The 13001-nt window shown below is 36.9% G+C and overlaps 1 protein-coding gene across 3 annotated transcripts in view; it reads left to right on the top strand.

Annotated features, from left to right (window-relative positions):
- Positions 1 to 13001, top strand: part of LOC309814721 (zinc finger protein 268-like) — a 47484-nt gene that overhangs the window by 33794 nt on the left and 689 nt on the right. The window contains exon 6 of one of the 3 annotated variants that reach the window (XM_082640801.1): positions 1155 to 5897. The exons of 1 other annotated variant lie outside the window; for it this stretch is intronic. In XM_082640801.1, coding sequence (XP_082496927.1) covers positions 1155 to 3631 — 2477 coding nt within the window. In that variant the 3' untranslated portion in view covers positions 3632 to 5897. Of the gene's footprint in view, positions 1 to 1154; positions 5898 to 13001 lie in introns of those variants that run through there. One more of the 3 variants, XM_082640803.1, reaches the window with a different exon arrangement.

Genomic DNA, 13001 nt, shown 5'->3' with positions numbered 1-13001 from the left:
TCCTTTCAGATTTTCTTTTCTATTTTTTTGTGTCATCTTTTTTCTTGGTTTGTTTTCATAGTAGCTTTCTGTGAAAGGAACACCCTTCATAGTAGCTTCCTGTGAAAGAGTGCATTTGATATAAAATTTGAGACCTATGCCTCTGAAAATGTTTATACTTTACTCCTGAATGCTCTGTTTTTTCTCTCCTAGCAATGCTAATGAGTAGTCAGATCCATTCTAAATTTTGACCCATTATATGAAGCTTTTTTGGTTTCTCTGAAAGCGTTATTAGCTGCTGCTTGTCAGTGTTCTGAAACATGTCGACGATGTTTCTTGTGAGTTTATTTTCATCTATTTGGGTATTCAGTGGAACTTTATTCCCAAGAGGACTGTAAACCAATCTGCAGTGGTTCTGCTCTTTCTCCTGAGCTTAGCACAGTGTTTGGCACATAATAGATATTTAACGATTATTTGTTGAATGAAGCTAATGCTCAGAGATCCTTTCCCACATCTTTATATATATATATATTTTTTTTTTAATAAATAAATTTTTGGCTGCATTGCATCTTCGTTTCTGTACGCGGGCTTTCTCTAGTTGTGGCGAGCGGGGGCTACTCTTCCTTATGATGCACGGGCTTCTCATTGCAGTAGCTTCTCCTTTTGCGGAGCATGGGCTCCAGGTGCGCGGGCTTCAGTAGTTGTGGCACATGGGCTTCAGTAGTTGTGGCTCATGGGCTCTAGAGCACGGCTCAGTAGTTGTGGCACGTGGGCTTAGTTGCTCTGCAGCATGTGGGATCTTCTTGGACCAGGGCTCAAACCCACGTCCCCTGCATTGGCAGGTGGATTCTTATCCACTGTGCCACCAGGGAAGACCCCACCTCTTTCTGTTTTGCTCATTTTTCTTTGTGCTTTCTAAAGAAGGCATTTTGTAAAAATTTGAAACTCAAGACTACCTTTATTTATTGTCAGTTCCCTTTGCCTATTACATGTTTTGATTTGTTTTGTTTTCCCCAGTGCCCAGGAGTTTGGGTACATTTACACTTGAGATTTTATTTACATTCAGAACTGATATCTGAAACTAAGAAAAACCTCATGATACAGCATTTTTAAGTCAATTTTATGCTATACTAGGATCATGTTACTATTTATAACATGAGTATTTTCATTTCTAGACGAAGTCTGGGAAATTGATGGTCGTATGGAATGGCATAAGGAAAATCAAGGCAAGCTAAGAAGTATGTCAAAAGGCTATCAGTGTACTGCCTTTGGAAAACTATGTCTTCTTAGTACAGATTATGTTTCTTCAAGACAAAAACTTCATAAATGTGTCACAAATGGAAAGAGTTTGAAATATACTACAGATTTCGGTAATAATTATGCCGGAAAGAATCCTAATGGGTTTCATGCACATAGGGAATCGTCCTTCCATTCTAAACATGAGCAAGCTATTATTGGGATAAAATACTGTGAAAGTAATGAATCTGGAAAAACTGCCAACAGAAAGTCACAGCTCATATGCCAACAAATACGTATGGGAGGAAAACCCTTTGAATGCAGTTACTGTGGGAAGGCCTTCAGCAGCAAGTCATACCTTGTGGTGCATCAGCGAACTCATGCAAAAGAAAAACCCTACAAATGTAATGGATGTGGGAAGGACTTTAGCAGCAAGTCCTACCTCAGTGTTCATCAGAGAACTCACACAGGAGAGAAACTACATGAATGCAGTGTTTGTCAGAAAACTTTCAGTTTCAATTCACAACTTGTTATACATCAGAGAATTCACACGCGGGAGAATCCCTATGAATGCTGTGAGTGTGGGAAAGTCTTCAGTAGGAAAGACCAGCTCGTTTCACACCAGAGAACTCATTCAGGACAGAAACCCTATGGGTGTCATGACTGTGGGAAAGCTTTTGGTTTGAAATCACAACTCATTATACATCAAAGGATTCATACAGGGGAGAAACCCTATGAATGCAGTGATTGTCGGAAAGCCTTTAATACAAAGTCTAACCTCATGGTACATCAGAGAACCCACACAGGGGAGAAACCCTATGGTTGTAGTGAATGTGGGAAAGCCTTTACTTTCAAGTCACAGCTTATTGTGCATCAGGGAGCACACACTGGGGTGAAACCCTATGGGTGTAATCAGTGTGGAAAAGCGTTCAGTTTGAAGTCACAACTCATTGTACATCAGAGAAGTCACACAGGAGTGAAACCCTATGGATGCATTGAATGTGGGAAAGCTTTTAGGAGCAAGTCCTACCTCATCATACATATGAGGACTCACACAGGAGAGAAACCACATGAATGCAGTGAATGTGGGAAATCCTTCAGTTTCAATTCACAACTTATTGTACATCAGAGAATTCACACAGGGGAGAATCCCTATGAATGCAGTGAATGTGGGAAAGCCTTCAGTCGGAAATACCAGCTCATTTCACACCAGAGAACTCATGCAGGGGAGAAGCCCTATGAATGCAGTGACTGTGGGAAAACTTTTGGTTTGAAGTCACAGCTCGTGATACATCAGAGAACTCATACAGGAGAGAAACCCTTTGAATGCAGTGAATGTCAGAAAGCCTTTAATACAAAGTCGAATCTTATTGTACATCAGAGAACCCACACAGGAGAGAAACCCTATGGTTGTAGTGAATGTGGGAAATCCTTTACTTTCAAGTCACAGCTTATTGTGCATCAGGGAGCACACACTGGGGTGAAACCCTATGGGTGTAATCAGTGTGGAAAAGCCTTCAGTTTGAAGTCACAGCTCATTGTACATCAGAGAAGTCACACAGGATTGAAACCCTATGGATGCATTGAATGTGGGAAAGCTTTTAGGAGCAAGTCCTACCTCATCATACATATGAGGACTCACACAGGAGAGAAACCACATGAATGCAGTGAATGCGGGAAATCCTTCAGTTTCAATTCACAACTTATTGTACATCAGAGAATTCACACAGGGGAGAATCCTTATGAATGCAGTGAATGTGGGAAAGCCTTTAATAGAAAAGATCAGCTCATCTCACATCAGCGAACTCATGCTGGGGAAAAACCTTATGGGTGCAGTGAGTGTGGGAAAGCCTTTAGTAGCAAGTCATACCTCATTATACACATGAGAACTCATTCTGGAGAGAAACCATATGAATGCCACAAATGTGGGAAAGCCTTCATTTGGAAGTCGCTACTCATTGTACACGAGCGCACTCATGCAGGGGAAAACCCTTATAAATGCAGTCAATGTGAGAAGTCCTTCAGTGGAAAATTACGGCTCATTGTACATCAGAGAATGCACACAAGAGAGAAGCCCTATGAATGCAATGAGTGTGAAAAAGCCTTCATTAGGAAGTCTCAGCTCATTGTACATCAGAGGACTCATTCAGGGGAGAAACCCTATGGATGCAGTGAATGTGGAAAAACCTTCTCTCAGAAATCAATTCTTAGTGCACATCAGAGGACTCATACAGGAGAGAAACCCTGTAAGTGCAGTGAATGTGGGAAGGCCTTTTGTTGGAAGTCACAGCTCATTATGCATCAGAGAACTCACACAGATGATAAACATATTGGTGAAGTAAATGTAAGAAAATTTCTCTCAAAAGTCAATTCACAGGAATTCCCAGAAAATTTGTACAGGAGAGAAACTCTGTAAATGGAATCATCTCATTGTACGCCATGTATATATGACATGTGGGACGCTGTTTTTTATACACACAAAAAATATCAGTACATGTGCACAAGGGACTCTATGAATTCAGTGAACCCTATGAAAGTTCTTAGCAGGGAGTCTTGTAAGTTTGTGCAGGTGAGGAACATTATGAATGAAATGAATTTCAGAAAGCCATTTTTTAATATACTAACATCCACAAAGAGGAAATTCCATAATGCAAATGAAATTCATAGTTTATTAAGAATTAGGATTTTAATGAGAGAAAACATAAATGAATGGTTTGCAGGTATTATATTATAAGCTCATACCGTGGAGAAACCATGCTATAAGTTAGGGAAATTCTTCATCTAGGAATGACAAACTTCTAGTTAAAAAAAAAAAAAAGAAAAAAATATTTGAATGAATGAAGATCTATGAATATTTCAGATGGGGTAAAGCCTCAGCAGGAAGGTTTATTTACTATTATTTTGATTCATTTGGAAAAAAATAATTTCCTTTACAAATTAAGGGAAATTATGTTCCAAATGTTCCAAACTTTTAGGAAATGATTAGAGAATGTATTCAACTATCAATGTTAGGTATGCTCATAGTAGAACATAAAGATTTTTGAACCTGTGTAAATCAATGTAATAATCAGGATAACAATAAGGATCACATCATAAGACCTGCAGGGATGTTTAGGTGTTATCTTCCTTTCTGTACTATAAAATATGTTTTGTGTAGTTTTGCATATTCTTGTGAATGCCACATTTGATAGGTAAATTAGCTAGATAACAATACCATTTTCCAGGGGTTTCTACTCTGCATAGCAACATTCTTATTTAAAAATACAACTCCTTACTAGAATAATATGGCATTAAAAGTGCATTTCCATACTTTAAACCTTTTCTATTATTTCGTACCCTTTGTAAATGGTCCTGAAAGCTACCTCTTTAGTTATATAATCAATATAGTGCACGTTTCATGTGATTGTGTATCTGCAATCTGTTTTGCCTTCTCTGGTTAGAACACCTTGATTTCCTTTAAGAGAATTCACAGTGTATGCAGTCATGATGGGATCATCATTCAATGTGCCCTGCCAGGAGTTGGCTGAGATAGTTCAGAATATAAATTTTTAATGGACTCCTTAGTACAGAAAATCAAACTTAGCTTTTGTTCTCAGGTAGCATCTTACTGCTAGTATTAATTAGTTTCTTCTATATAGATTACCCAGAATAGCTTTAGTTATTGTCCCTTTTTAATCCTAGTTCACTTCTCTGTTAATTTGAACTATCTTGTATCCTCTCAGTACATTTAAGTGATACCTTTAAGTGATGCTGCTGAAGTGTGTATGTATAGCTATAGATTCAGGATGGTGAAAAGTCATTCCACCAGTTGCGTACTTAGAAAGTCAGGTTTTTTTTTTACAGCCTCACCAGTTACCTTATGTGAATGAGCATTAATCTGAAAATTAGGTTAGGCTATCTTGGAGGAATATGAGGATTCAAAACTGCAAATATTTCTGAAACACCCACTACTTTGTGCTCTTTACTTCAGTGGGGAATCCCATCTCTTACCCAAAGACACTGCATCTTCCTTGAAGGACGTAGTCAATGATTTATGAATCCCAAGTCCTTATGTGTTCAGCTCATTATCAATAGACCTGGGGTGAAGAATGATGATTTACAGAAGGGAAGAGAAGGCTTGCATAAGGAAAGAATTTTAGATATCGGCTACAGTCTGTCCCTTAAACCTGGAAAATACCATGAATATGTATTTTGTCATTGATGTTCCAAGGAAGATACATACACAAAATAAAGAATAAACACGTACTCTGTTTCCTATTATCCAGGGTCAATTAGATTTTAAAGGTGCTGTATCGTGTGATGCAAATCCACATTCAGCCTCTCCCAGTAGAAGCCAGAGATGTCAGCATAATGTTGAAGGCATAAATCAAATACTGTGTGAAAGGATAATGCTGTATTGGGTCTGATTTTAAATGAAATGGAAAATTTTCCAGATAAATGAACCTTAACAAAAATCAGTAGATCAGCAACCAGTAAACAAAATAGGAAAGTTAAAAATTGAATTTCTGGCTTGAAAATCTACCTACTTCCTCTAACTCTGCCCCAGCCCCAGAAAAGAAAGAGGTTCCAGAGACTTTCAGTAATAGTTGATAATTTTCAGGAAAGTTAAAGGGAAGATAATTCTAACATTTTACAATATTTCACAGGAAGTAGACATTTTGGGGGGAAATGACAAAGTCATTTGTGAACATAGATTTAAAAATCCTAAATGGAATTATAGCAAAAATGCATCTAGTAATGTAGAGTTTTTATTTTTTTAAGTCATGACATTATTAAGTGTAGCAGACTGTTAGTAGTGAACCCGATATTTCTTCATTACCAACAATATCACTGTATTTTTCATAATGGTGATGTGCTCGGCTAAAAAGCTGCATTTCTCCATTCTTTTTGTAGCTAAGTGTGATCATGCTGCTAATTCTGAGTAATGAAATGGACATAGAAGTTACCGAGAGGGATAATGGGAAGGTTTTTCAAAAGGAAAACAAGTGGGGAAAGGCCCCTAGTGTGCTTGCATCTTTTTTTTTTTTTTTTTTTTCAGTACGCGGGCCTCTCCCATTGTGGAGTGCAGGCTCAGCGGCCATGGCTCACAGGCCTAGCCACTCCGCGGCATGTGGGATCTTCCCGGAACGGGGCACGAACCCGTGTCCCCTGCATCAGCAGGTGGACACTCAACCACTGCGCCACCAGGGAAGCCCTATCTTTTCTTTTTAATATGCAACATGCTGGATGTTCGGAGACTCAGCAGCCATCTTAGAACCTGAATTCCTCTTGAGGGTGGAAGCTGTCTGCTTGAGTGCAGTAGAGAGATAAGAGTGATGTGGCTCTCTGGTAATGATGGAGCTGCTGTGCCAGCCCTAGGCCACCAAGTCTGGGCATATTTTTACACAAAAGGGAGATGGACTGTCTTGTTCATGGCATCTTTTCTTTTTTCGTTGGGAGGAGAGTTGGTTCTGTTATGTGCACCTGAATCTGATCCTAATTAAAACACATCAGGGTGTTTGGAAGATTTAATATTAGAAAATCTTTTTGTAAAATTAACCACACTGCCAGAAGAAAGCCATATGAGTATCTCAGTATGTGTAGATAAATCATTTGATGGGCTATAATACCCATAGATGATTTTAAAATGTTATTAAATTAGAGATAGAAATTAACTCCTTTAACTTTGCAAGGAGTATATTCCAAAAACTGACAAATGTCATATTTAATGATAAAACAGTAGATGTATACCTTTAAATTAAGAAAAAGAATGCCCATCAATTTTATTGAGCAATATAATGGAAGTTCTAGCCAATATGTGAGAACAGAAAGTTGTAAGGAATTGGGGTTTGGGGCAGAAACAAAAATCCTATTGCTTGCACATGTGATTGTCTATTTAGAAAAACCAAAATAAACTACAGGCAAATATTTAAACTACAGGCTGTAGGCAAGGAGTTGTTTTGCACAGCTCTGAGAGCTGGCAGCTTGGCTGTGAGCACAAACAAATCTCTACAATGTCTCCGTGCTCAGATTCCAGGCCCTGCTGAGGGAAACATTCTGATTTGCCCTCAAAATATCTGAAGGCAGTTTTGCACTAACTCAACCAAAAGCTTCAACAAAGCTCAGTCAGCTGAAATACAGATCAGATTGATTCAGCCCCACCTTATCTCCCAGCCTGAGAGCTGACATTAGAAAATATGTACCCTTTTCTGGAAGTAAATATATATTCAAAGAGCAAAGAAAATTATCAGGAATATATAGGTACCTTATATAATGAAAAGCATCATTTTATCAAAAAGACAATCCTAAATGTGCATGCACTTAACAAGAAAGCTTCAAAATCATGCAAAAACAGAACTGAAATGAGAAATATACTCTACCATTTTAGTTGGACACTTCAACAGTTATTTCTCAGTAACATAACTTGGAGACCAAAAATCAGCAAGGCTGTAGAAGCACTGAATAATGCCATCAATAAACTAGACCTGGTAGACATGTCTAGAATATCCAATAGCAGAGTATGTATTCTTTTCAATTACCTGTGAAGCATTCATCAATACAGGTCATGTCCTAAGTCATTAATCTTAACATTTTTAAAATAATTGAAACCATTCAAAATTTCTTCCATCTATAGTGCAGTTTAACAAGAAACCAATTGCAACAAGAACAGAAAAATCGACAAACACTTGGAAATTAAGCAGCACAATTCTAAGTAATTCATGGCTCCAAGAAATTTCAAGAAAAATATGGGAAATATTTTGAATTATTATATACATGTACAAATTAAAATACAACATATCGAATTTTTTGAGATGCAGAAAAAGCAGTGTGTAGAGGGAAATTAATGGCACTAAATGCTTACATTAGAAAAGAATAAGGGTCTCACATCAATAAAGTCCTACCTTAAGGAACTAGGAAAAGAAGAGTAAAGCCCAGTGTAAATAGGAATGAAATAGTAAGGATAAGACCAGAAACCAGTGAAACAAAAACAGTGGAAGGGGTAAGCAACACAAAACACAAATTTGACAACTCTGATGGACTAAATTCTTGAAAGACACAAACCACCAAAACTTCATATGAAATGGGTAACCTGAATAGTGCTACATTTATTAAAGAAATTCATAGTTAAAATTCTCCCAACAAAGAAAAATCCAGGCTCAGATCATTTCACTGGTGATTTCTATCAAACATTTAAGAAAGAAGTAATAGCCATTCTATACTAACTCTTCCAGAAAATAGATGGACAAATACTTCTTAATAGTTTTTATGAAATCAGTGTCACACTGATTAAAAGAAAAATCTACAAATTTTTTTAAAACTACAAATGTTCTTCATGAACATAGATGTAAAAGCCTCAATATTAGTTAATTAAATCCAGTAATATATAAAAGGGTAATACATGAAGGCAAATTTGAGTTTATCTTGGGAATACAGAGCTGAGGTTGACTCTATTCAAAATCCAATAACTAATTCATACCTAATTCATAAAAATCATATGGTCACATCAACAGGTGTAGTAAAAGCATTTGTTCAAATTCCACAGCACTCATGATAAAAAACCTCAGAAAACTGGGAATAGGAAGTAGCTTCCTCAAACTAATAAAGCACACCTGAAAAATGTCTACAGCAGGGATCCCCAACCCCCAGGGAGCACCACAGTACTGGTACTGGTCTGCAGCATGTTAGGAACTGGGCCACACAACAGGAGGTGAGCAGCAGGCGAGTGAGCGTAGCTTCATCTGCTGCTCCCCATCACTCCCCATCAATCGCATTACCTCCTGAAGCATCCCCCCGCCCCCTGGTCCATGGAAAAATTGTTATCCGTGGAACTGGTCCCTGGTGCCAAAAAGGTTGGGGACCACTGGTCTACAATTAATGTCATAATGGTGAAAGAGTGAATAGCTTCCCTTAAGATTAAGAACAAGTCAATTATATCCACTCTCACCACTCTATTTCAGCATTGTACTGGAAGACTTAGCTGACTACATAAGGCAAGAAAAAGAAATTAAAAAGATACAGATTGGAAAGGAAGAACGACAACTATTCAGAGACAGCATGACTGCCTTCACTCAAACTCCATTTAAAACTTTACACACACACTAAAAAAGCCACCATAACAAGTCAGTTTAGCAAGACAGCAAAATGTAAAATCAATATTCAAAAATCAGTTCTATTTTTACATACTTGTGATATACAATGGAAAATTAGGGTTAAAATGCACAGCTATTTATGATAGCACCAAAAACCATGGAATAGTTCAATGTGAGTGACATGAAATGTATGCTGAGAACAACAATGAAGAAGGGAATAATAATGACCTGGACAATGGGAGGAGGTGCCCTGTTAATGGATTGGAAGATTCAATGTCGTTAAAGTGTCAGTGTTCTCCACACGGATTTTTAGACTCAATCCCATTCCAATAAAATTCCCAGGAAGATTTTCTGTGGAAACTGACACACATTCTAAAATTTATGTGGAATAGCAAAGGAACTAGAATACTCACAATTTTGAATAGGAAAAACAAAGTTGCAAGACATATACTCTTTGATTTCCAGGCCTGTCATTAAGCTACAGTAGCTATGACAGTGTGGTATTGTGAAAGGACAGACACATAGATTAGTGAAACAGAAGAGAGTCCTGAATAAAACTACACACTACATAGTGAACTGATTTTTGTCAAAATTACAAAATAAATTCATTGGAAAGAGAATAGTCTTTACAAAGAAAATGGTGCTGAAACACTTGCACATCTGTTTGAGAAAAATATGTGTCTTGGTCTATACTTACACCATATACAAAAATTAATATTTTGAGGAATATACTAGAGGTTGAGCTTCCAGCTAAAGGGCTGATGGTGAGCATTTAATATATTTAATTTTACATCTAAGACAAAAATGAGGGTTGAGCAAAGATGGAAGAATACTATATAAAGATATTTTCTGGTAAAGTAAGAATATGAAGTGAGCATAAGAAGAGGAAAGAGGGTTGGGGGAAGTAAGATACTGCCATTGATATTAGGAGGAAAGCAAAGGACACCACTTTAACTGTTAGGCTGATAATAACGGAGAAAAGTGGGATTCGGGGCACTATAAGAAGATATAAAAGAACAACTGGAACAATATGAAGCCTAAATTACAAAATAAATTATTTGAAAGAACGAAGAACCACACAGAAGAAAAAAGTAAATATAAATAGGTCACACTGAAATAATGGAGCGGGCTGGAGAAAAACCATTTATGGTGGGTGAATTCCAACTGATAAATGTAGAAGAAATGATGAAATTAGAAAATTGTCATTAGGCAGCTACTATAGTAAAGATTGTTTCAGGCAGGAATTAATGAATACTAAAACTTGTAAGCAAAAATATTATGAGGAACAAATATTAGTCTCAAAGTATTTTCCTCTCAGATACTTCTTAATTACAAAAATAGTAATATTAGATTGAGAAATTTCAGAAATTAGGCAATATTTTTACATAAATGATGGTAAAATACAATGGTAAAAAGTGAAGGAAAATGTATAGCGTTAATGTATTAAGAAAAAGGTTGAAAACCAATTATCTAGCCTTCTATTTCAGGAAGCCACAAAAGAAAAGCAAATTAAACTCAGAGGAAGTAGCAGGAAGGCAATAATGAAGAGCAGAAATTGATTAAATAGGAACCAAATGTACAAAAGAGAAATTGCCACTGATTAATTTGATTAATTAATTTGATTAATAAAATTCACTTCTGATCAAGAAAAAGCAAGACAGAAGCAGCCGCATAGCACAGGGAGATCAGCTTGGTGCTTTGTGACCACCTAGAGGGGTGAGATAGGGAGGGTGGGAGGAAGATGCAAGAGGGAGATAAGGGGATATATGTATAGCTGATGCACTTTGATATAAAGCAGAAACTAACACACCATTGTAAAGCAATTTTACTCCAGTAAAGATGTTAAAATAAAATAAAATACTGGGAAAAAAAGAAAAAGCAAGAGAGAGGAAAAAAATACATTGCCAGTATCCAATATGAAATGGGATATCACAACAGATTTTACATGAAAGTAAATAATGTAAAAGAAGGTTATGCAATAGGCAAACACATTTGACAGTTTAGATAGTAAGGACAAATTCCTTACAAATCACAACTTAAATTGGATATAAGAAGAAATAAAAAACAAATCAGTCCTAAATCTATTGAAGAAATTGAATCCAAAATTAAAAACCTTTCCACAAAGAAAGCTTGAAGTCTAGATGCCTTCCCTAGTGAATTCTTCTGAAATTTAAAGAAGAAATAATTCCAATTCTATAAAATTTTGCAGGGAATAGAAAAAGTGAGAGAATGCTTCCCAATACTTTTTTTGAGACCTGCATAACTTTGGTGCCAAAATTCAACAAACACACTAGAAAAAAATGAAAATGTAGACATTTATTTCTCATGAACAGAGATGCAAAAATCCTAAACAATGAATTAACAGATGGAATCTAGTGATATATAAAAATTATATCATGATCAAGTATGGTTTATTGTATCCATGCAAGGATGGTTTAATGTTAAAACAAACAAACAAACCCCCAAAACAGGGGATTCCCCTGGTTGTCCAGTGGTTAAGACTCCAGGCTTCCAGTGCAGGGGGCATGGGTTTGATCCCTGGTCAGGGAACTAAGATCCCACATGCCACGTGGTGCAGCCAAAACAAACAACCCACACACACTGAGATCCATACAGTTACAGAATAAGGGAGAAAAACCAACCTGAGACACAGAAAAAAAGTGATGAAATTAAACAGGTATTTATAGCAAAAGCTCTTAAATCTAGTAATAGGAACTTCCTTAATCTGATAAAGCATATTTACAAAAGAAATCTATCACAGACACTTCATGTTGCAAACACATCATGATTTTATTTCAGGTGAAATACTTAATGCTTAATGCTCTCTCCTTGCATATAAGAATAGAAAAAATTACAACTATTACCTCTTTAATTCAACATTGGAAAGAAGGAAAGAAAACTTAGCCATTTCTATACAATATGGTTATGTGGTTAGAAAACCAAAAAAAACCCTGAAGATAAACTGTTAGAATTAAGTGAATTTAGCAGAGTTGCTAGGTAGAATGTCAGTGTACAAAAGTCAACTGTATTTCTGTATATTACAAAACAATTAGATAACTGAACTAAAAGTACCATTGACAATAGCATCAAAAATATTGAATGACTAGAAATAAGTCTAAAGAAAGGTGTGATAAGCCTCTATACAGAAAACTGCAAAATATTGCTTGAAATTTCATGAGCGAGATCTATTTTGTATTTGTGGATTGGGAGACTCAATATTGTTCTCAAACATTTCCCAGGGACTTCCCAGTGCAGTGGTTGAGAATCTGCCTGCCAATGCAGGGGACACGGGTTCGAGCCCTGGTCTGGGGAGATCCCACATGCTGCGGAGCAACTAAGCCCGTGCACCACAACTACTAAGCCTGTGCTTTAGAGCCCACGAGCCACAACTACTGAAGCCCACGTGCCTAGAACCCATGCTCCACAAGAGAATCACCACAATGAGAAGCCCGCAGAGCACAACAAAGAGTAGCCCACATTCGCTGCAACTAAAGAAAGCCCACGCACAACAACGAAGAACCAAGGCAGCCAAAACTAACTAAATAAATGAATTTATATTAAAAAATTTCCCAAATTGATCTATAAATTCAGTGCCATCTCAAAGTCCTGGTAGACGCATTTTTGTCAAAATTAACGAGCCGATTCTGAAATTCCTGTGAAGATGCAAAGGGTGAAGCATAGCAAAGACAAAGAGGAGGAAAATTGAAGGATACACAC

Source organism: Mesoplodon mirus, assembly GCF_964341445.2.
Source record: "Mesoplodon mirus genome assembly, chromosome: 13".
Lineage (NCBI taxonomy): Eukaryota > Metazoa > Chordata > Mammalia > Artiodactyla > Ziphiidae > Mesoplodon > Mesoplodon mirus.
This window is presented reverse-complemented; position numbering and strand designations above follow the sequence as displayed.